Source organism: Melopsittacus undulatus (assembly GCF_012275295.1).
Source record: "Melopsittacus undulatus isolate bMelUnd1 chromosome W unlocalized genomic scaffold, bMelUnd1.mat.Z SUPER_W_unloc_8, whole genome shotgun sequence".
In the NCBI taxonomy this organism is placed as follows: domain Eukaryota; kingdom Metazoa; phylum Chordata; class Aves; order Psittaciformes; family Psittaculidae; genus Melopsittacus; species Melopsittacus undulatus.
Genome location: NW_022993950.1, coordinates 650460 through 676017, shown reverse-complemented (window position 1 = coordinate 676017; position 25558 = coordinate 650460). Strand labels below are relative to the sequence as shown.

The following is a 25558-nucleotide window of genomic DNA, read 5'->3' as shown; positions in this document are numbered from 1 at the left end:
CTCCTCTTGACACAAACCTTTCTATATTAAGCCAGAGAAATGCATACATAGCAAGTTAGCCCAGTTTTCCCCAAATTTAAACTATCATAAATTACCATTTGGACAGCATTAGAAAGAAATTGAAACATACAAGAAATAAACTATAGTTTCTTTTTATATCAAAATGTACTTTTGAAAATGTGTTTGGCACAGTGCTAAATCATATAGTCAATACTAAATATTGCAGGATACAATAAAACCTTAGAGTTAACTTGTGTTTACACCCTTTAAGGGATAAAAAATTAAGATAGCAATTATTCAGAAGTCAGCCTACACAAACTGTATAAACAATATTTTTCTTGTTTTGAAAACCAATGCTTTATAAATTGTACATAAAAGACTGCAAAATAATATAAATGGATTTAAACAGATCTTTACAATAAGAAATTCAAATGGAAACAGACAAGTAACAAAGAGCAGTAAAAAAATTTATTGCAGTATTCATTCCACCAGATTTGCTGGGGATCCCTTTTCTTGTATTATTTCAGGGTGACCTAATACATCAAAATCTACATTTACAAAAACTCCTCCTGCAGATAGGCCATAAATACTGCATGCTTGCTTTTTTTGTTTGTTTTTTGTTAGGTTTTTTTTTTTGTTTTTTCCCCTCTTCTTTAACAGAATAAATTACATATCCAGGAGATTCTGACATTTTACAGCCTGGAAAAACAATGCTTCCCTGGAAACTGGGCTAAGCTAAAGAAAGCCATCCGCTGTTAGGTTAAACTTCAAGAACACTTTATTAAGAACATTAACAGACTAATTTCCAACACTCATTTGTTTGTTTTTTTAAACAGAAAGATAATGGGTGTTTTTTTTCAAGATATAAACTTTTTTTTCTCTTAAACTATAATACAGTGGGAGCAAAAATGAACTGAGAAGTTTCTGCTGCACAACAGCGAAGGAAGCTCCCACATAAATGTTTACCAAACATTTCCTTCTTTTTTCCTGCATCCCAGGTTCCATTCTTACTCTTCATTTAACTGATTTGTTTGGGTTTTTTGTTTTTCTTTCCATAAATTTGATATTTCAAGTTTTTCTGTTATTTCAATTCCTGTAAATTTGGTTGCATGTACAAATTCATTAGCTGGAAGTTCCATCCTTGGCAGCATACAGCAATCGCAAAGTCTGCACAACTTTAGTAGTCAGCTTATTAGCACTCGTTAGAGAAATTTTTTTGTAAATAATGTCTGACTCTTTAATAGTGTCTACCCAAGGCACCAGTTTGCGGCCATCACGGCGCTTAGCTTCAGTCCAGGAGCCACTGTAGGAGCCTGCCATCCACTGAACACTGAAGCCATTGCTGGTTTTCTGTACTACTCTTGCAATTTGTGGTCGGTCTTTGTACTTTGGACAGCAAATAGCGATGACATCCATGACATCAACACTTTCATTCATCTGTGCTGCCAACTCTGTAGAGTCTGAATTTCGTTTTGACCTTCTCAATGACTAAAACATTAGGGGGGAAAAAAGACCAAGTGTTACACAAAAGAACTTTAGTGAAATTATTGCTTTTATTGCTTTTAATCCCTTGACGCCGGGAGTTGGGATTTCCCGGCACACATTCCATTGCCGGCAATGAGACGCACCGCGACCGCCAGCGCCAAGGGGTTAACATATACTCGTAAAACCACATACTTTTAATTTGTACCCGTGTATTTATCTCTTATTGATATATAAAATTATATATACACACAAATCATAAAGCTACATAAAAACTTAGCAACAATAAAAAGGATAACACACAGTACATTCCAATGAAAATTAATAAATTTTTATATGGGATAAATCTCATTTACTAGGGTATTTTTTTATTGTCTTTTCTGTTAAACTTTCTACAAAAGTTATATAAACAGTTAAGTAGAGAATCTCTATCTACAAAATGTTTTCATGTGGATTACATTACTTGGTGTACATTTGATATAATAGACTGACATTTATAAGCACATAAAAATCATTTTACGTAATACGCTGTGAAATACGTTGACTCCTCCTCCGCCTCACCCCTGAAGTGCCTCCTCCTCTATCCTCCCCATCACTTTCATCGTCCTCCGTCTCAGCTACATTGTTTTTAGGGCTGCCTCCTCCAAGCAGTGAGGTAATGGCTTTGTTCCGAGCATTTGTGCTAGCTGAAACCTCTCCATCTTCTTCCTCTTCATCAGGATCCAAATGTTCCATAAGGAGCTTGAACTATTAAAAAAACAAAAAAAACAAACAAAAAACAAAAAGAAACCCAAACAAAAACCAGAAATCAAACCAACCCAAACAACAAAAAACCCCAACAAAAAAAACCAAAAAAACCCCAACAAAACAAACAACAAAACCAAACAGATCAGTCCATATTCTAACTTTAAAAATAAACATTCGTATCACTCTACATTAAATAAAAAACAAATGAAAAGATAAAGAAACAGTAAAACAAATGGCAGACTTCAAACTTCAACAGCTCGATTTTCATTCTACAGACTTTTTACTTTCATTTTCTAGTAGATATGTAAAAGCTTTCTTCATGTTTTTCAAAAATTTCAAGTTTTCTCTAGTTAATATTTTAAAGAATTGGGGGATAATAACAACAATAACAATAATAGAACAAAAGGTAAAACATTAGATCTAGTCAGGGATAAAGTGAACAAGGTATATGGTAGAGGTACAAAAGATGTATACCAGAAATTAGAAAATATTCTGTAAAGATGAATATCCTTTAGTAAAAAATAATTTTTATTGTGTCTTATAAATTTATTAGAAGACTGAAAGATAATCCTGCTAAACATCCTGAAAGGAAATGGTGAGTTATCAGTATATCACATAAGATTACCAGGAATTTAACATATTGAAATGCTCATCCAATACATCAGCATCTACTTTCCAGTTTATACTGTGTCACACAGTTTGAAAGGATTTCAGATTTTCTGCAAAGCAACTCTACTTACATCTAAGTACTGTTTTACTATACTCCTCTTCACTTCTTCAGTGATCTTGGAATTAGCCATATCACTCTGCAGAAAATCCAGAGTTTGTTTTGGATGGAAATGAACTCCTGTCTTCCTATTTATTGCTTTATCATAAACTTTTGCAGATTCAGATGGAGAATATTTCTGAATTTTACTGTTTAAAGAAAACAAAAGGGAAGAGCTTTTATAGAAAGTACAAAGCAATTTCAAGGAAAAACTTTTAAAATCTTCAATATAAGTAGTTATATTTTAATCATTTCATGTACAATAGATATCCTGTTAAGAAATTAAATCATTGCTTTCTCTAACCTTTTTCAATACATTCAACCTATTAAATCTATGTTTTTTCTTACACAAATCTATTACTTAAACAATTATTTACAATCAACCTAAAACAAACAAAACTCCAACAAAACCCCCAAACAAAACAAACCAACCTTCCAAACTTAATCCTTACAAAGAACTCACTAGATAACAAGATATCCTATTACCTAAATATTCTTACCTATCAGAGAATCCACAGAGGTTCTTCAAATGCTGTTTCAGCATCAAAAGTAATAATATGCCTTGGGAGACATTTGCAAATTCAATTAAAGGAGCTGAATTTTCTGGTAAACATTTCATCACAGCATTTATATCATTTTCTTCATCAGAATCTGAATCAGAGTGTACTCTTTTCCGTAACCTCCGAGGCTTAGAAGCTTCCTCCTCCCTTTCACTCTCACTACCGCTGTTACTGTCACTCTCAGTCTCCTCGTCTGATGAAGGCTTTATTTCCTTTTTTTTGGCTTTCACCATAGACTGTGAGACAGAGCAGTTAACACAAATTCCAAAATTAGGGTAAGAAGCATCATGTACATTTCTAAAAAATCTTTCCAAAGTCATTATTGGTTTAAATTAGGAAGAATTCCCTGAACAATATTATTCATTCATAACCTCAAAGTTTAAAAGTATGGAAAGAAGACGCTGAACTATAACCCTGGAAAATTGATCCAAAGTCTACATTTTTTTTCAAGGTGATTACAGAAGGAACTGAAGCAATAAGTGCTGCACTGGCATGTTATACTGCTCAAGTTTGTTAGTGGAGACAGTAAAATGCAGTAGAAAACCAAATACAATAAATCAGGAAGAATTATATATATTATATAATTTTTGCATGTTACATATATTTCCATATGTACTTTGGTACAGACTAGTCCATGCTGGTTTTAATCCTTGCCTCTATTAAAATTCTATGACACTAATTAAAGTGCTGCCCAGAGAAACCCCCAAGTTGTCACATACAGTATTACTAATAAACAGTTCTACTAATTGTACAACCACAGAATTTCATACTTGCATTATTACTGCACACAGTATGTTTTGGTTTTTTTTATAACACAGCACTTAAAATGTCCCAAGTAGGATGTAATCCTCTATGTGCTAGTGTTACACACTGGTCCCCCATCTAAAGAATGTAGTGACTCTTTCTAGCAGATTAAAAATAAACTTTGGTAAGGTAAGAATTCAAAGCAGTGCAATTTCCAGGTATCAAGTCTGACTTGTACTTACTAGTCAGATTGGAAATTCTAGAAATGGGCTTGTTTCCTGACAGTTTGGACCTTCTACTGTTAAAATTGTCCAGGAAATTATGAGACTGAAGTCTTTAAGTAATAGAGGCCTTTTTCTTACATGGTTGTGTATTGCCATGACAACAGAAACTATACCATTATTTAGGTTCTTATACTTTACCTTAAGAAAAGACATATTGCATAATCTTTTCACTCTTTTCTTGCAATAAACAATGTATTTAAAATCTCCTAGGTGACACACATGCAACTGCCATCAGGTACTTGACAGCAAAAGAATCAGCAAACTGGACTTTATTATTAAAATTACACGAACAACCACAATAAACCAATATTTTATGATTATTCTGGGTTTATTTACTTCCCGGATGCATGCAATTAATATTAATTCAAATTAATTCAGCAATATTAGGGAATGATATAGATTTAATATTAAGATCTCAAAATCTGTCATTCTTTTTTAATAACACAAGCAGCAATGTAGGAAAGCTTTTAACTAGTGTCTATCAGATTGTCCTGGTTTCAGCTGTAGCAGTTATTTTTCTCCTTCTTAGTAGCTGGTGCAGTGCTGTATTTTTGACTTCAGTCTGAGAACAATGCTGATAACACACCAGTGTTTTTAGTTGTTGCTAAGCAATGCTTAGTCCGATAAAGGACTTTTCAGTCTCTCATGCTCTGCCAGTGAGGAGGGGCATGGGAAGTCAGGAGGAAGCAGAGACAGGACAACTGACCCAAAGTAGCCAAAGGGCTGTTCCATACCACAGCAAGTCATGCCCAGTATAGAAACAGGGGGTAGTTACCTGGAAGGCCCAGGTTTCTGCTTGGGTCGGGCTGGGTATCAGTTGGTGGGTGGTGAGCAATTATATTGTGCATCACTTGTGTTTATTGGTTTCTTTTCCTTTCCCCCTCTTAGTTTTATATTCTCTCCCCTTGTTATTTCCTTTATCATTATTATTATTGATGTTAGAACAGCTTGTTTGTTTTTTAACTACCGGTTACAAAGTATCGTAATAATAGTACTGTATTCACTGAAAAACTGACTCAAAATTGGCTGATGTTGCCACCATAATAGGTATACTAAAATATAACTGCACATACCTCTTTAAATGACTGTAGTAGGTTGCTACCAGAAACTGATAGAGTTATGTCTATATGATGCATTATAAACAGTGGTTCTTCCTGTGTTTGATAAGGAAAACAGGCTAGATTGTCTGCTATGTACAAGAGCATATTCACCTCTGTTTTCTGGAAGTTTAAAAAAGTACATATAAGTATACATACAAATAGCTTAGATTTATACATTTATCTGGTGTTCCTAACAGTCTAGAGCAAAACATGATCACAAATTTTATTCTACATACCCCCCAAACCCGCTCTAAAGAATGTGTATATATATGCAAAATTTAGTCATACCTGAAAGATACATTATTTCTGATTACCTTATATTACAAAGCAAAACAAAGTACTGTAGGGAAATAAAGTTACCAATAATCATGTCCTAAACATGCATGCTATATTTTATTTTCTTTTTAAGTGAAATGTGATGCTTACTGCAGTATCATCAAAGAGGTTGAGTAAAGAAATCAGAAATGCTCGTCTGTGTTGACGGTTCCCTCGGATCATGGAGTATAGGTGTGAACACAATGCATTGGATGATTCGTCCTGTCTAAAGCCTCTTACAGGATCCTTTGGGCAGGTATTGATCGCCTGTTGTACCTGGTAAGACATCTTCATACCAGCCACTGCTTTCATCTGAAAAGTATTTATTTTTATTTTTAAAAAAATTGCTTTCAAGCAGTAAAACTGAAAATTAAGCAGATGCCTGTCAACAGAAAATGCTAGCTCATTTTTTAGCTTATTTCATTTTAAGTGGATGCTCATCTGAAGTTTAACTTTCAAACATGCACTGAGGTGAGCTACTACCTTTTGAGTTTGCAAACAGATTAAAACAGAATTATTGTAGAGATCAAAATGTCTTCTGAACTGCATTCACCATAAATTCTATGTTAGAAACAAGTAACAGATCTGTTTACCCACTGCAGCCAGGTAGTCCAATTTAAGCAATATTCAATTTTCTATGACTCAGTAATGCTAGAATGCTTTCATACATGAACAGAATATTTTACCAAATGTGCATGCTTGATGTCACTTGTAGTGAAACCAATAACTGAGTCCTTATTAATACAATAGGACTGCCAAAAAGAAAATTAGGGTTTGTTTTGGGTTGTTTTTTTTTTTTTTTTGCATACATTCTGTAATTTCAAGCTGATTTTACTTACTTCAAGGCTTCTGCTCTAGTTTCAGAACAATCTCTATCTAGGCTGCATATCCAACTCTCCTCATACCCCCTCTGCTTCTGTTCAGCGTACTTGTCTCTTCATCTATATGTTGTCTTAAATCCCAGCTGCCTACATAGCAAATTTCATCTGCTAATCTTCACCTACTGAATTAGGTATCTGTTTGGATGCCATGAACAGTGTAATGCTCCAATTTCAGTGAAATACAATCAGATTTGGAAAGTCCCATAATGTAGTACACACACTTAACCAAGACTGGGGCCTTCTGAAACAAGGAAATGGTGCTGCAGCTCAATTTCATATCTTAAGGAGCACTACGACACAAGTCCTCAGTCATTACTTTTAGCAAGGTCCCTCAGATCTAAACATCTTCCTATGCTCCTTCTGCTTAGATTACAATTTATAAACCCTTGATGCTTTAACATTCTAATACATATACACTAAGGACCAATACTTAGGTGTTCTCTTCCCTAGTCTACTGATACAGGAAAATCATTGCTAAACACTATGAAAAAGTTGTCCTTACCTCTTATCAAATAAATGCTCTTATGTATTATTCAGTGAGGAATACACCGTGAATTATAAATTAAATGTATTTTTATACTGGAAGAGATGCTTCAAATTATTTTATCCTTTCTATTTCTATTTTGTAAAATGATAAAATTAGAATTACTTACATGAATGAACCCAGCATATTTTTTGTCTATTTCTACCAACTGCTGGTCAGCTTTGTTTCTCATAGAGGGCTCTGGATCTGTGCCCATAGCAATCAAGTATGGCACACACTTGAAAAACAAATGAAATGATTATTCACTCTTTGTTCTTCTATTACACCATTGGTCTTGTTATATTCTGACTACTGCAGAAATTAGAATAGGAAGCTCTATTGCAACTTACTACCTGACTACTTTTTACAAGCAAATAGTACAAAATACACAGGAGACCAGACATGATAAACGACAGAAGTTGTTAGAAGTTGTGAGGTTTCAGGTGGTATTTCCATTTCCCTCAAACTCAAAAGTTTGCCATTAAAAACAAACAAACCCAAAACAAAACAACAAAAAAAAACCCAACAAAACCAAACATCACTTATGACTGAACATATATAATAGCTGTAGTATAAACAAATAATTACAAAAATATTATGAATAATGGAGATGATAACACAAGTTCTGGCATTGACTCTGGAATTCCGTAGTGTTTGAAGAACATGGGGATTGCAGTGGAGGGAAGCTGATGCGTTTTTCAGGATAAAGACTCAAAAGAAAGAAAACAGATTGGCATACACCTGAAATTTATAACAGAAATATGCTCCAAAGTACACTTGCAAGTGCTCTTTAGGCACTGGCTGGGCTTTTACATCTTGATTGAAAGACAAGAAAATACAGTGTTTGAGATCTCACTGGCTAAGTAACATAAAACAGATTCCAAAATATGCTTTCTGTAAAGGTCCCTTCCTACAATAAGAAATCACTGTAACATAGCTGGAAGAGAAAAATTAGAAATATATCTAGCAAGTGTAAAAACTTGTGAAAACCTGAATAACAAAAAAACCCATCAGAAAAGCCTACCATACCTGAACAGGATGGATGAGACCCTGGTTTAACGTTAGTGCAATTACATTGAGAGCAAAGTGGCGTACACTGGATTGGGTATGAAAGAAAGCCTCGAGGACTTGTTTGAGGTATAGCTGCATGATGGAACTACTCATCCCTGAGGAAACATCACCCATTTCTTTCAAGTCTTCCTGCTTTGCTACTTTTTTCCCTGTAAAAAGGACAAAAATAATAGCACACTCACCACAGTATAATCATTTACTTTGACACTGCTTGATGCGTACTGTTCTTTAAGCTTTACAATACATACACATTTCAGCTATCTTAGAATGGGTTTATGATCTCATGAAACACAAAACAGTCTGATGGCAAATATTCTTCAAAGAAATAGATGTGACTTTAAAATCTTGTTCCTCAATAGTTTTAATTTTAAAAATTTCTTATTTTGTATATGCAAAGTAACCTTAGAGAAGATTTTGTTAAAAAGTATTAATACTATCATTACAGTAATTATGCATTCTGGATTGCTTTCAGGATTTATACATCTTGTAAGTAAATAACAAGTTACACTTCTCAAAATACCTATGCACATAATGATTCTTAAAATATTAATATAAGATACTTTGTGTACAATATTATTGATTAGATAGCAAAATTAAGTGACTCAGTTCATGCATACAATAATTGTATACAAGAAAGTTAGGTTTTGCATGACGCATTAGCACAGAAATAAACACTTACAGTCTCTGTCTGCCTGCTGCATACGTGTATCCTCCTCCTGCAAGTAGGTCTGGAGGTTTTTTAACACCTGGATTTTTAAGTTTACTGAACAGTTCTTATCTGAAAGAATGCTGTTGTACAGAGTCTTCACTTCCTGTTCAAACATTAAACTTGGGTGTTGTATAAATGCAAACCCTAAGGGTGGAAGAAAAGAAGAAATATTCCACATTGTTATCTAGAAATTTCTGCTTTTTTAAGTCTTTCTTCAAAATAGAAGAATGAAATTTAGCTCCTCCCAACAGCATAGCTCTTTCTAGTACAAACAGTATTGCTTTTTCATATGGAGACCATTCTAAGCTTATAAGGAGTTCTATTAGCCATGACAGTTCTATTAGCCATGACTCAGTCTGATAAAGATGGGGTATCAACCCAGGGCAGTTGCACTAAAAGAAGAGTTATACAGATTTGGAAGCATACTGGTTTGCATCTGAATGGCTAGGAGGTCTCCCAAGAGCAAGGAAGGAATGTTGCTAAAAAATTACCCATTGTTTTTCTAATACATTTGGAGAAAAACATTATGCTGAAACTGTGAAGAGTTACTCATATGAAGGCAGAGCAAATGTGGAAAAGCTGACAGATATCATGATTATTTAAAAAATAAATTCTTTAAAGAAAAATACCCCCAAAACATAGCAAACACAGTAAAATAAAATGTATACCTCTCACTGTCATTATTCATATACCTATTAAGCTCTTCTCTTGAAAATTATCAGAAGCATTCCCAAGACTACATCACTGTAAAGATACACACTATAGAACTGCTTTTAGCTACAGCTTTATCCTTGACAAAGAACTTGTTATTATTAGTCAGGGACATCTTTATTTCATAAAAACTTTGATCTAAATTAGTGACAGTATATATCATTTTAGATTACATAGGTAGATTTAGAAGTGCTGCCAACAAACTCTCACAGAGTATCAGAAAAAAAAAACTAGCAATGGGAACATAACTTCCAAAATTTAATTATGTTTAACTACTTGATTAATTTTTTAAAACTATGAGAAAAGCATACATTAAGTGTATCTTTTATGACCACAGAAACTAAGATTCTGAATGAACACACAAAAAACATATGAAAGAAGAATGGGTGGAAAATGAAAGAAAATAAAATTATGCAAAAGTGATCTATAAAAGTGGCTGTAACAAAGGGAAGACTGAGTCAGGTTTTTAACATTGGCTCTGTACACACAGAAAAGACAGTGTAGGTAAAGTCTGAGTCAAGCCTAGGGTAAAACCTCAGTGTGTTTAAGATCTTGTCTCAGTCTCAAAACAGAAAGAGGAGAGAAGGCAGGGGAGATAGAAGGGAAAGAAGTGGTAAAAAAAGAAAAAAGAAAAAAAGGAATGATGCATTTTGGAGTATAATTGTGCACTCTATACAGGTGTATTGATATTTATAACTTGACCACTTCTGAGAAAGTCTAACCCATTTTTAAGGTAAATTTTAAAAATGAAAAGAAAAGCTATTGCATGTATGTGTAACAATCCATAACTCACTCATTCCTTCATTTGCTTACTTGTGTCTTAAACCACCAGTATTCTTTAGGAAATTCTTATTTTTCCATCCCCTGGAAGCGGGGAAGATATCTTACTTGGCATAAGAATCTATCATAGGAGATGAAGGCTATGTTGGACAGAGCCTTGGGTGACATGGTTTAGTGTGAGGTGTCCCTGCCCATGGCAGGGGGGTTGAAACTAGATGATCTTAAGGTCCTTTCCAACCCTAACTAGACTATGATTCTATGAAAAAAGGCATCTGCTGTGGTCTTTGACTTCACATCCTGAGGCTGCCCTCACAGCACTTCTCTTCATACCTTTGTTTTCATTCCGTTAAGAGTAAGCACTGAACTTGGTTGAGTAAGACATTACCTGTTTGATACTTACAGGTTTAGCTAAATTTACTAATGAAATTTTGTATCGCAATCTTCCTTGCAAGTACATAGCCATTAAGCTTATTATTAAGCTGATGACACCAAGCTGTGTGGTTCAGTTGATACACTGGAGGGAAGGAATGCCATACAGAGGGACCTTGACATGCTTGTAAGGTGGGCTGATGCCAATCTTATGAAGTTTAACCATGCCAAGTGCAAGGTCCTACACCTGGGTTGGAGCAATACCAGGCACAGCTACAGATTTAGCAGAGAAGATATTCAGAGCAGCCTGTGGAGAAGGACTTGGGGGTGTTGGTTAATGAGAAAATGAACATGAGCCAGCTGCAATGTGTGCTCGCAGCCCAGAAAGCCAACTGTATCCTGGGCTGCATCAAAAGAAGCGTGACCAGCAGGTTTAAGGTGACTCTGCCCCTCTATTCTGCTCTCACAAGACCTCACTTGGAGTACTGTGTACAGTTCTGGTGTCCTCAACATAAAAAGGACATGGAACTGTTGGAACAAGTCCAGAGGAGGGCCACGAGGATGATCAGGGGGCTGGAGCATCTCCCGTATGAAGACAGGCTGAGAAAGTTGGGGCTGTTCAACCTGTAGAAGAGAAGGCTGCATGGAGACCTCATAGCAGCCTTCCAATATCTGAAGGGGGCCTATAGGGATGCTGGGGATGGACTATTCATTAGGGACTGTAGTGACAGGACAAGGGGTAATGATTTCAAGCTTAAACAGGGGAAGTTTAGATTGGATATAAGGAAGAAATTCTTTACTGTGAGGGTAGTGAGGCACTGGAATGGGTTGCCCAGGGAGTTTGTGAATGCTCCATCCCTGGCGGTGTTCAAGGCCAGGTTGGATGAAGCCTTGGGTGTCATGGTTTCATGTGAGGTTTCCCTGGCCATGGCAGGGGGGTTGGTACTAGATGATCTTAAGGTCCTTTCCAACTCTAACTATTCTATGATTCTATGATTAAGCTTAATCTCTCAACAGCAGTGACACATCCCAAAATCAAAGGCTAAAACTCTCGAGTGTCCTTATTGAAAGACCACACAAATAATTACAGATAGGAAAGTACACACTCTTCATGTGATGCCTTCACTGTATATAAATGTTAAATTAGCTTATTAGTAATTTTCCCCTTGTTGCTGCACACAAATGTTGAATGGATTTCACAACTTGGCTCAATTACCAGCCTATAAGAGAACTTTGCACTGCCTCCCACATCTCTACATCCAGCAGTTACCCTCAAAATGGAACCAGTACTTAGATGAGAGTAATATATCACTGAAAACAGTTGTCTGAGGTTTAAAATAAAGACTTACATGCTTAACGGCAGAAAAGGAAAAAAAAATCTGAAGAATGCTTACTGATACAATTCCTAGAAAGACTAGCCAGAACACCATAGCATTGCTTCTGCAACAGAGGCAACTCTAAAACCATTAAACATACTCAGCTGTATGAAATTGTTTCCTCAGAATATCAAATCAAGATTTGGTCTCAGTCCTTATCCTCAGAGTCTTCCCCAGACTGAGCCGAAGCAGGATATTTTAAAAAAATGCCTAAACAGCAGCATAAGGAGGCAAATTCTTGAGCACAGTTAAACCACACAGTGCAAGCTCACACACATGGGAGACAATTTTCTTTAGACTAAACCATAACAATGAACTGAACTCTTCCAGAAACCAAGACCTATCTGCCCAAACAAGATTCTCTCACATGCAGAGTTCTGGTCCTTGAGCAGAGGATGAACATGATACAAACCACTCAATGGCAGTTCATGCACTACTGCAAGTCACTGAGAGACCATGCTATTGCCTTCAGATAATGAATCTATTTAAAACTGAAATACTGCCAAAATCCCCATAGAAGCTGTAATATTTAAACTATGACATCATCTCAATGCCTCATGAAATCCCCCAGTTCATATAAACTGGCAAATTTCCCTTGACACTTAAAATGATCAAAGCTTATCCAGCATTTTTTCTAGTTATTCTTTAACCATATCTTGCGGACTGAAAAACAAAATTTGGAGATACAACATACCTGCATGTGGGGAAAAAAATAACATCTCCATTACTTTGGAAACCTGATGCTTTTTAAGACTTGGTCACACATCAAAAATGCGTTCACTGTCAAAAGCATCCACTCTGCTACAGAAGTATGCAATTTTGATGTATCACTTTGAGTACTTTTCTATAGTCAGTTCTCAAATAAAACATGCAGTGAACTTTGTTTTTAAATAAATTCCACTGCCACCTCATAAATAAATTAATTCCTGCTGAAATGCATAGATTTTTACTATAGCAGAATAATAAAAACTATTAATATTTCTTACCAAGTCCAATAATGGCTTTTGTCTGTACTTCTTCATCTGAATGCTTTGTAAAATACATCAGTAATTCAAGTACTTTATCCTTAATATTAACCTGAGGAAATTAAAACAAATAAAATAACTATTTGAAGATGAATCAAAATATTTTTATCTCTTATAAAAAGAATAAATATAAAAAAGAAGAAACACAGTCTTACTGCATGACCTTTGCAAAACCATGTATTTACAAACCAAAAAGCTATACTGCATGCATTATGAAAAAATACATAGCTTTGAGGGACTAGAAATACTGTGCTTTCAAACTGAAGTGGAACATTCAATATTCATAATACGTGGAGAGTAAATACAAGTTATTTTACCTTACTGTTGCCCTTAAAATCTTCCTGATCAAAATCAAAATGCCGACACAATGCTCCAACAGTGAAAAGTGATCTAAGGAGTGCTGGTTTATTGGTAGTAAATATTGTACTATTGGGGTCTTCTTGGTGTTGACTTTTTAATTTTGAAAGTGCACCTACAGTAAGATAAAAGTTTTGATCACAGTATTTAATCATGGTGTATCCCTAAGACAAGACTTGTAAACAAAACTGAAGACTGACCATTACATGATGCAATTTTACTTACCATAGTATCTATTAAAACAGGCCCACACAAATTTATAGTTCTGGGTGACTTTGTTCACAACAGCCCCAAGACAGCTCACACAATGCTGAACAACCTAGGAGCAAGGAAGAACAAATGAGCTAAATATTTAGAAGTTAAAATTGAGATTTTTATGAAGTTATGTAGGAGAAGACTATGTAGAACTAAAACTAACAATCTAACAGATGTAATGTCCATCCCCTAGACTGCTCTGAAAACCTGCCTAAACTTAAAATTGTTAAAATATAGCAACAACCCTTACAAACATCGGTAAGCCAAGAACATTTATTTTTTGTGGCTCAAAAGTTATCTTGATAATGAAGAGAGACTTTAAATCAAAGCCATGTATTTCACATTTTGAAGTAGAATCAACTGAATAGTAGCAATTAAAAGCTTACCGTCATGCCATATTTGATGATAAGTTTCATAAGGTCTTCCTCAATAGTAGCAAGAAAGGTCTCACTTGGGTGCTCCATTAGTGGCACTACAAGTTCTAAGATTTTTGCAACATTGCAGATCACCATGAAATCATTCTGGGTCTGAAACAACAGTATTTATAGCATATAATGTTTCTGGTTGTGTTACCTATAAGCTAAGTATCATTAATATGTGTAATGTAATACATATGCATTAATTACATATTACATATGCATATAATAAAATTGCATATTAGTATCATACAATTATGTACCTTATGTAATATATGTGGTAAAGATTTAAAATATTTATATAGTTTACATCTGCTTTTAAACTGCATATTATTTTGAAAGCAAGTTCTTCTACAGAACTTCTGGGGGAGAAAAAAAAATATCTGTAGAAGCAGAACTTCACCTCTCATCAAGACTGTGACAGACCTGAAAACTTTTGGTCCCACCCAATAACTTTTCGGAGTCCTACCACAAATCTGGGAACTTTTCCTGATCCATGCACACTAGAGAACACACAACACCTTGTAACAGGTATTGGCAACAAATGAAGTTGTGCTATGGCTGAATGTAGCTCAAAAAAATAGATAATAATACATACAAATATAGAAATGACAAAATGATTACTGGCTTGCATTATCATGATGGTATATGTATTGTGAGGAATCTATGGAAAACATTTATATATTAAATATACATCCTGCTGGAAATTTGCTTTTATGATAAATCAAACTCACTAATCACAATAGGAGAATTCCCAAATGCTACTCTCAAGCTATTTAACATATCTGAGCTGAATGTGGTAATTCTATAATTCATCTCAATCTGTATATAACTTACGTAATACACTAAAGAGATGTTGCAGCAAGTAAGTAATCAGATAAACCTTTCCTACACTGTTTGATCAGAAGCAGCTCAAAATGTCAGTTGTAGATGTACCTAGAGAATGTTCCACGGCTGAACCTGTACAATGCTAGGCTACACATACAAGCTAAGATGATAAATTTCCTCAACCCTGCCCTTCCCTGGCCAATTGAACTAATGTAATGGATTGCTGCCACCCACACAGCCAAGCTTTTCTCTGAGCCATGGCTGCATGATCCTGCCCTGTTCCTTCTGCCAGATCAGGTGTTCATCACAACCTTCACTGAGCCAATTGTACTAAGCAAAATGGCAGAAAGCAATACAATGTTTCAGAGAAGGGGAGACATTTTACCAGAGAGGAGGGTTAAGCATTATAGCACTCATCAATTTTTGTGAGCTAAACTGTCTTACAGGGGAATACAAAAACACCAGAGCTACAGAAGGGAGGTGAAGAGCTGAAGATAGAGCAGGATATTTTCCTTCTTATATATTTGCTATATAGAATCATAGAATAGTTAGGATTGGAAAGGACCTCAAGATCATCTAGTTCCAACCCCCCTGCCATGGGCAGGGACACCTCACACTAAACCATGCCACCCAAGGCTTCATCCAACCTGGTCTTGAACACCGCCAGGGATGGAGCATTCACAACCTCCCTGGGCAACCCATTCCAGTACCTCACCACCCTAACAGTAAAGAATTTCTTCCTTATATCCAATCTAAACCTCTGCTGTTTAAGTTTCAACCCATTACCCCTTGTCCTGTCACTGCAGTCCCTAATGAATAGTCCATCCCCAGCATCCCTGTAGGCCCCCTTCAGATATGTTAGATCACTCTATCCTATGGAACCATACCTTTAGTCTTAAGATTCATATGTTAAATATTAATTACTTTTAAGACAGACTATAAACCAAAAATATTTTAAGAAGTTATAACAGGTAAAAAACTGAGTTCCTCAAGGGAAAGAGGCATAACAGGTTTCATTTTCATCTGGCTGTAAAATGTGGAGGTAGAGGGTGAGGAACAACATCTTAAAAGCTAGAGATCATCAAAATGACCTAATATCTTTGGAAAGTATAACAGTCATGAAATGGAAAAAAAAAAAATTCTCTTTTCCTACCATCAATTTCATCAGGCATATAAGACAGACATTAATTTCCATGCTTCATTATCAGGGGAGGAAGAGTGATTTTGCTTTACTTACACTACATTTAGTGGTCAGATATGGCTGCATGGTCATGGCATGTTTGACCATTAGCTGGGGCCTGATTTTGCTGAATAAGAACAAAGTGGTTATGCAGGCAACCAAGCGACAGGAATTCACACTTCTGTTGTCAGAATCTGCAAAAAAAAATGCAAAATACATAATGTTTGAACAATGAAAAAAAAAGTCCAAAAGATCATAACATATCTTTCAAAATCATAGAATCATAGAAAAGTTAGGGTTGGAAAGGAGCTTAAGATCATCCAGTTGCAATCCCAATGCCATGGGAAGGGACGCCTCACACATAAGATCATACAGTTACAACCCCCCTGCCATGGGCAGGGACACCTCACACTAGACCATGTTGCCCAAGTCTCTGTCCAACCTGGCCTTAAAAACAGACAGGGATAGAGCATTCCCAACTACTTTGGGCAACATGTTCCAGTGCCTCACCACCCTCACAACAAAGAATTTCTTCTTTATGTACAACCTGAACATCCCCTGTTTAAGTTTAAAACTATTACCCCTTGTTCTATGAGAGGTCCACCTATCAAATTGATGTCTCTCCAATTTAGAGACAAGGATGTCATGTGGGACAGTGTTGAACACTTTGCATAATTCCAGGTAGATCATGTCAGCTGTTCTGCCCCAGTTCCGTAGACCCATCATAGAAGGCCACCAAATAGGTCAGGCAGGATTTCCCCTTAGTGAAGCCATGCTGGCTGTCACCAAGCACCTTGTTTTTCATGTGCCCTAGCATGCCTTCCAGGAGAATCTGCTCCAAGATTTTGCCAGGCACAGAGGTGAGACTGACTGGTCTGTAATTCCCTGGGTCATCCATTTTCCCCTTCTTGAAAATGGGGGTTACATTTCCCTTTTTCCAGTGTTTGGGAACTTCACCTGACTGTCATGATTTTTCAGATATGACGGACAATGGCTTAGCAGCTTCATTTGTCAGATCCTTCAGGACTTGTGAATGGATTTCATCAGGTCCCATGGACTTGTGCATGTTCAGGTTCTTAAAATGTTCTTGAACCTGATCCTCTCCTACAGTGTTCTTAAGGTCTTAATTCTCACAGTCCCTGCATCTGTTTTCCAAGACTTGGTTGGTGTGGTCAAAGCATTTGCCAGTGAAGACTGATGCAAAGAAGTAATTAAGAACCTCAGCCTTCTCCAAATCCAGGGGAGCCAGTTCTCCTGAAAGCTTCCAGAGAGGGCCCACATTGTCTCTAGTCTGTCTTTTATTTGCAATGTACCTATAGAATCCCTTCCTGTTATCTTTAACATCCCTAGCCAAGTTTAATTCTAACTGGGCTTTAGCTTTTCTAACCTGGTCCCTAGCTTCCTGGACAACATCCTTGTATTCTTCCCAGGCTGTCCTTGCTTCCACCTTTTATAAGCCTTTTTTCCTTCAAAGTTTCCTCAGCAGCTCCTTATCCACCCAAGGAGGTCCCCTGGCCCTCCTGCTGCACTTCCTTCTAGTCAGGATGGAACACTCCTTAGCTTGTAGTAGGTGATCCTTGAATAACCAAGATAACCAAGAGTCTTGGGCCCCCCTGCCCTCTAGGGCTATATCCCATTGAACCTTACTCAGCAGGTTCCTGAAGAGGCCAATGTCTGCCCTTCTGAAGTCCTGAGCAGTGAGCTTGCTGCACACTCTTCTCACTCTCCTGAGGATCTCAAATTCGACCATCTCATGATCGCCGCAATCAAGGCTGCCTTGTAGCGTCACATTTCCAACCAGCCCTTCCATGTTGGTGTGCACAAAGTCAAGCAAGCATGGATCACCTCCTTTGACCTGCTGGTCACACTCCTTCTGATGCAGCCCAGGATATGATTGGCTTTCTGGGCTGCGAGTGCACACTGAAGCCAGCTCATGTTCAGTTTCTCATCAACCAACACCCCCAAGTCCTCCACAGAGCTGCTCTGAATCTCTTCTCTGCCCAACCTATAGCTGTGCCTGGGATTGCCCCGACCCATGTGTAGGACCTTGTACTTTGCATTCTTGAACTACATGAGGTTGGCATTGGCCCATCTCACAAGCACGTCAAGGTCCTTTTGGATGGCATTCCTCCAGCATGTCAACCGCACCACACAGATTGGTGTCATCGGCAAACTTGCTGAGGGTGCCCTCAATCCCATTGTCCGTGTCACTGAAAAAGATGTTGAACAGGATTAGTCCCTACACCAACCCCTGAGGGACACCACTCACTATGGGGCTTCACATGGACATTGAGCTGTTGACTGCGGCCATCCAACCAATTCCTTTTCCACCAAGTGGTCTATCCATCAAGTTGATGTCTCTCCAGTTTTGAGACAAGGATGCCATGTGAGAAAGTGTCGAACGCTTTGCACAAGTCCAGGTAGATGACATCAACTGCTCTGCCCATCCATCAGTTCTGTAGCCCCGTCATAGAAGGGCACCAAATTGATCAGGCAGGATTTGCCCTTAGTGAAGCCATGCTGGCTGTCACCAAGCACCTTGATGTTTTTCATGTGTCTGAGCATGCCTTCCAGGAGAATCTGCTCCATGATCCTGCCAGGCTCAGAGGTGAGACTGACTGGTCTGTAGTTTCCCAGGTCTTCCATTTTCCCTTTCTTGAAAATTGGGGTTATATTACCCTTTTCCCAGTCTTTGGGAACTTCACGTGACTGCCATGATTTTTCAAATATGATGGACAGTTGTTGACGCAGGAGTCCCGGACAATGCGGAGACAATCAATGTGATCAAGCAATTGCCAAAGTTTATTCAGATACAGTGCTCCTTTTATACCCTTACACCCTTAGCTTTCTTATGTAACAGCCTTGGATACTGAGCTCTAATTGGTTAGTCTAGAGGTTACTACCGTTTACAAAGCTAATGTTTATAACTTGTTATAATTGCGATTAAATACCTTACTCTAAAAATACAGTGGGAAACTACAACCTTGGCAGAGATCATTCTCTGCACATTTTCAGTGGAAAATTACAGAGGCCTAACAAGACAATTGACCTTGCTCATGCCTGCCAAGAATCTTCTTACTTTACAGTAATAAGGCTCAGGGTATCGGGATCGCTCACTACGTGGCCTTGGCTCTTTAAGAATTCCCACAGACAGTGGCTTAGCAACTTAATTCGCCAGCTCCTTCAGGACTCGTGGATGGATTTTATCAGGTCCCATGGACTTGTGCACATTCAGGTTCCTTAGATGATCTCAAACCTAATCCTCTTGTACAGTGAGCCTGAGGTCTTCATTCTCAGAGTGCCTGCATCTCCCTTTCAAGACGTGAGCAGTGTGGGTAGAGCACTTGCCAGTGAAGACTGAGGCAAAGAAGTCATTGAGAACCTCAGCCCTCTTCAATATCAATACAGGATATTCTTATTAGAGATGAGAACATATGTTAACATTTATATGGGATCACAAAATACATGAAATAAGAAGCAAAGATGCTTCAAAGACATTACTAGTTTTTAAACTACTCACTGTACACAGAAAACTGGCCCACCCAATGATTCATCTTACAACACAGTAATGCAAATAAAGCTTGACACATTTGTTATGTTTCTACTGATCTAAAAGTTTGAAAAAGTTATTTTAAAAGTATTCCTGCTATTGTGGTTAGCTAGAGAAAATGAAGAAAACTTTATTATTATACAGTGCTCAAAAGTTCATGGTTAACTTAAATTCAATAATTCATTACCATCAGTTTCATAATAGGAATTCTGTAACAGTAGCTTTTTTGAACCATCACTGTTACAGTATCATATTATTCAAAGGAGCTACTGGGTTGCAAACAGTATTACCAGATAAGGATTCCTCATATTTAAGAATGTGCTCAACCAAATTGTCAACAAGTTGAGTACAGGCTTTCTTCACAGGTTTATATGAGGCATCCTCTTCTGACTTCAACAGCTATAGCAGATGAAACAAAAAATTATTTAGTATTAAGGGTGCATTCATTTATATTGCGTATATGCTGGTTTTATAACAATTACTACAGATATACAAGGAGTTTGCAATATAAAAGCATTTAACTTCTCCATAAAAGATTTTTTTAAAAAAATCAAACCAAAATGAACATTTTAACCAGATAATTCAATTGATCCTGTAGTATATTTTTTTCTTCAGTGCAGGCATTAAGAGACACTTTGGTTTACTTGGCTACCTATTTTCAAGGCACTACCAGGCTAAAATAAAATTTTTGGAGATCTTTAATTCCCCCATATATGGTGTTGTTAATGCAAGTGGTCACAAGATAATACTAGTTGCGCATGCAAGTGGTAGAGGGGAAAGATAACACAGGCTAAGCTATATAAATGAAGCAAGATCATTTGTTAGAAAAATCAGAGTAAAATATAATGTACAATCATAGAATAGTTAGAGTTGGAAAGGATCTTAAGATCCTCAAGTTCCGATCGCCCTGCCATGGGCAGGGACACCTCTTACTAAACCATGTCACTCAAGGCTCTGTCCAACCTGGCCTTGAACACTGCCAGGGATGGAGCATTCACAACCTCCCTGGGCAACCCATTCCAGTGCATCACCACCCTCACAGTAAAGGACTTCTTCCTTACATCTAACCTAAACTTCCCCTGTTTAAGTTTTAACCCGTTACCCCTTGTCCTATCACTACAGTCCCTAATGAAGAGTCCCTTATAGGCCCCCTTCAGATACTGGAAGCTGCTATGAGGTCTCCACACAGCTTTCTCTTCTCCAGGCTCAACAGCCCCAACTTTCTCAGCCTGTGTTCATACGGGAGATGCTCCAGCCCCCTGATCATCCTCGTGGCCCTCCTCTGGACTTGTTCCAACAGTTCCATGTCCTTTTTATGTTGAGGATACCAAAACTGTACACAATACTCCAAGTGAGGTCTTCCAAGAGCAGAGGGGCTGGATCATCTCCTTAGACCTGCTGGTCATGCTTCATGTGGAAGTAAGCTATACTCTGAAGATTCACTGCTTGTATAAACTGTGTAATAGATATACTACATGTGAAAATACAAATATTTTTTAAAAAAATCTACATTATACTAGGGGCCTCATTTCACAATTAAGTATCTTAGCTGTGGACTTCATGTTGTCACTCATTATTGAAGAGACCATAAAATGAAAAACAAAGACCCTCCCCGAAACAAAATGTGAAGTATTCTTAAAACAGACCATATGGAAAGAAAGAAACTAATGTTGGAGACAAAGAAATTACACCAATGAAGATTTTTAAAAAGGTCAGATATTTAAAGGCACATGAACTGAATTTGTCTCCTGTAAAGGATGCTCTTGTAGTCTCCCTTCAATGTGTTTTTGTACCAAAAGAAATGTTAAAACTTATGACTATGCCATGCATTCAGAATTCATTACTTACGTTTTGAAGAAGCTGTTCAAACCAATCATACCCTGTATCTCTACAAGCTGCAACCTAAAAGTAGTTTTGAGAATAAACTGGTTAAAAAGAGGCATATGAAGAAAAATTACTTCAATACAGATGTCATCTGAAAAGATAAGTAAACATACATAAATATATTTTTGTATACATTAAGTACAACATATTTGGAGATTAGAAACTGTCTTATGAACGTGAAAAACAGTTCTCACCATTGAAGTGATCCCAGAATTTGTATCCAATACAACACAAGGCCTACACAATTTACTGGAGACTGCTGGCTCTAATGTAAACTAAATATTGTTTATTTAGAACAACATTTTGTACAGATTAAAGCACAAATTAAAGCCTGACATATTAAACATGTGTATAAGTATACACATATTTTAATATAAATGTATTTAAAATATATAAATATGTATATTTATATATTTTTATATGGCCTTCACTGGTATCACGTGTCAGGAACAGCTTACAGGTACTCCAAAATAGAATTGGCAGTAGAATTGAGAATTAAGCTGAAGTAAAATCAATTGACTTCTCAGTCTGGAAAAATGGGCACTATACTACCATTTAGTAAACATACTGAAAAGGCAGATGGAATTTAAATCCATAATTTAGAGTAGTGAAGCAAGTACTTCTATTTGATTTTTACATCTTGCCATAATTTATATTAAAATAACTTTTCAGCACAGTGGTTTTGCATAATATAATTTCAGTACAAATCTATAAACATTTTATTTGAAACAGACATTTTTGAGACATGCTATGTAATTTGCTGCTCTGCAAAAGTAGACAAAATTATGCAGATCAATGAAGATATTAAACAATGGCCCTAATACCAAGCCCTGAGGGACACCACTAGTGACTGGTTGCCAACTAGATGTGACACCATTCACCACCACTCTTTGGGCTTGCCCATCCAGCCAGCTTTTAACCCAGTGAAGAATACACCTATCTAGGCCATGAGCAGCCAGTTTCTCCAGGAGAATGCTGTGGGAGACAGTGTCAAATGCTTTACTTAAGTCCAAATAGACAATGTCCACAGCCTTTCCCTCATCAAACAGGTGGGTCACCTTATAGAAGGAGATCAGGTTGCTTAATCAGGACCTGCCCTTCATGAACCCATACTGACTAGGCCTGATCCCCCCCATTTTCCCACATGTGCTGTGTGATCTCACTCAGGATGATCTGCTCCATGACCTTCCATGGCACTGAGGTCAGCCTGACAAGCCTGTAGTTTCTGGGGTCTTCCTTACTGCCCTTTTTGTACAGAGGAGTCATGATGGCCAACCTCCAATCCTCTGGGACCTGCTCACTAGACCAGGAATGCTGACAGATGATGGAAAGTGGCTCCTCTGCCAGCTCCTTCAGCACTCTTGGGTGGAACCCATCCAGCCCTATAGACTTGTGTATGTCTAAGTGAAGCAGGAGTCTTCTAAAAGACTACAGACAATATTTCAAAGATACTAAAACCAATCAAATTTTGCATGCAACCTAATTAAAATTTGTTTAACATACCACATCAGTGATGTTGAGTATTTTCCTGGTCATTGCTTCTTTGTCATGGTGTGGAGTTGGAGTAAACCAGAGCTTCTGGAATGTCTCATTTACTAATTTCTGGGGGGAAAAAATAGCAAAAATTAACAAATTTATCATGGCACATAGGTAGTATTTCTAATACATCCATACTATAGATTTGTTGACAATATGTGTAACTTCATAAGGAATTATTCAACTTCAGTATTGTAGAGACTGTTATTTGAGACAGACCCTGATCTACTAATACTACAGCAGTTATACTGGCATCTAAGCAACCTTCACTAAAATGATCACTGGAAAATGAGGCTACAAAAAATGGAGTTACTACTTTCCTGCACTAATTTGCATTCCTCAGGAAAACATAGTACCCTGAGAGGCTGACAACCGAACACAAGGTTACAATTTCTACAGCAGAATTAACAGCAACTGTAGATTACTTTGGCATTTTCAGAACAGCTATGATAAGGTGGGGAGGAGAGAGAAGCCAAGTGTCCCTAGCAAAACATAGGAAGTCAGTTCCCATCCAATGTTTTTGGATGGAGAAAAAGATGGAATAAAATGAAAGTGAACTATTATTCTCAAATTACTTATAAAGCATATAGTTGTTAGACGTGTTCCTCATCTATGGAGACATAAAACCAATACATTGCAGATTCCGCCTCATCTTTCTGAGGTTATTGGAAAGGCAAAGGAAAGGAGAAGAAAGAACAAGGTCATCCTCCTTGTCTAGCAGCACCTTGGATCCTGTTCATCTACTTGATTAACAAGTAGTCTTCTCTGAAAGCCACATGGCATTAACATATTTCAAGTGTTAAAAATATGTGCTGCAGCTTTAAAGCTGCAAATTTCAAATCCCACTGGAAGCACGATACAAAATTATTACACGTGTATTCGTAATTACTCAGCAATTTCAACATTATTTTGGCCAAATCAAACAAAAAACATCATTGTCGGGTTTATGATTCAACACATAATCTTAGTTTTATGCCCTTCTGCCAATACACTGTACAAAGAGTAGAATATGATCACACAAGTAACATTTTAGGGGGAATAATTCATTAAACATTCAGAATTAATGTAAAATAAGCACAGAGGAATGTAAATTTTATCTGCAGAACTTACAAATCTCGCATATACTAACACCAAATACTTAATTCTAACTTAAAAGTTTATTTTGCTTGCAGAAAGGAGTTTTATATGCCAATTTTGCTTGTTAGGAAAGAGAAATACCAGAGACAACACTTGCAAGAAAACAAAACAAAACAAATCCCAAATTCTAGTCAATAACTTTTTTAAATCTTTTGACTGCCAGCAAGAACTTGAAAATAGAAAACCAAGTCATACAGCAATGTAGAAAGCTATTTGCTCTCAAAAATTAGAAGTGAATAAAAATATAAAAATTACGAAGGAGCAATGAAATATTTTTTAGATTATTTTTAAAAAAAATAAAATATAGAAACACATTATGAAGAATAAAATCTTGAAGGATATGAAGATATGTTTCATTCTACCTTAATTCCTTCTTCATCATTGACTCTTCGAATCATTTTCACACACATCTCTGTAATTTTGGGAAATGTTGGTTGTTCAATGCAGATATCCCTAAGTATCTTTATGACTCTTTTTCTGACACTGATACCAGTATCCTGTGAGGAGAAAAGCATTACGCTCTTGAAAACAAATCAGACATATTAATTAATGTATTTATTTTATGAATTAATATTTGAAGCTCACCCAAACTGCAAAACTTATTTAGGAGAGGCAGCTAAAATATTCTTGAATGCTTTTATATAAAAGCTCAGCATAACTTGCACCACTGTATTTGCAACAATTCTAATGGTTCTGGCTGCATCCCCAGAACACCAAAATACTTCTTCCATTTTTACCCTCCCATTTAAGAGCTCATGATGTTACAAATGTATGCTTCCACTTCTTAATTCAAGAGTTTATAAACTAGATGTGATGACGCTTTATTTACTTTATTGGAACACACAAGACCCTTTGTGGATCTGGATTGTAATACTTAAAAAGCTTATGGATAAAGATTAAGGGTAAGATATGTGCAGCAAATATTTTCCATTTTCCTAGGCTTCATCTAAGGAGAAGGATGAGGAGTGGCAT

At 36.8% G+C, this 25558-nt stretch overlaps 1 protein-coding gene across 1 annotated transcript in view; it reads right to left on the bottom strand.

The window, feature by feature from the left end:
- Nucleotides 1-625: 625 nt before the first annotated feature.
- Nucleotides 626-25558, bottom strand: part of LOC117438311 (nipped-B-like protein) — a 191220-nt gene continuing 166287 nt past the window's right edge. Inside the window, exons 30-47 of the mRNA XM_034073860.1 lie at nucleotides 24949-25083; nucleotides 23417-23515; nucleotides 21878-21931; nucleotides 20320-20428; nucleotides 16537-16673; nucleotides 14442-14582; nucleotides 14026-14119; nucleotides 13761-13915; nucleotides 13405-13495; nucleotides 9153-9326; nucleotides 8432-8622; nucleotides 7533-7640; nucleotides 6110-6310; nucleotides 5657-5803; nucleotides 3496-3791; nucleotides 2970-3144; nucleotides 2044-2229; nucleotides 626-1488 (exon numbers count right to left, since the gene is read on the bottom strand). Of these exons, the coding sequence (XP_033929751.1) occupies nucleotides 1123-1488; nucleotides 2044-2229; nucleotides 2970-3144; nucleotides 3496-3791; nucleotides 5657-5803; nucleotides 6110-6310; nucleotides 7533-7640; nucleotides 8432-8622; nucleotides 9153-9326; nucleotides 13405-13495; nucleotides 13761-13915; nucleotides 14026-14119; nucleotides 14442-14582; nucleotides 16537-16673; nucleotides 20320-20428; nucleotides 21878-21931; nucleotides 23417-23515; nucleotides 24949-25083 (2859 nt within the window). The 3' untranslated portion in view covers nucleotides 626-1122. The remainder of the gene's footprint in view (nucleotides 1489-2043; nucleotides 2230-2969; nucleotides 3145-3495; nucleotides 3792-5656; nucleotides 5804-6109; nucleotides 6311-7532; nucleotides 7641-8431; nucleotides 8623-9152; nucleotides 9327-13404; nucleotides 13496-13760; nucleotides 13916-14025; nucleotides 14120-14441; nucleotides 14583-16536; nucleotides 16674-20319; nucleotides 20429-21877; nucleotides 21932-23416; nucleotides 23516-24948; nucleotides 25084-25558) is intronic.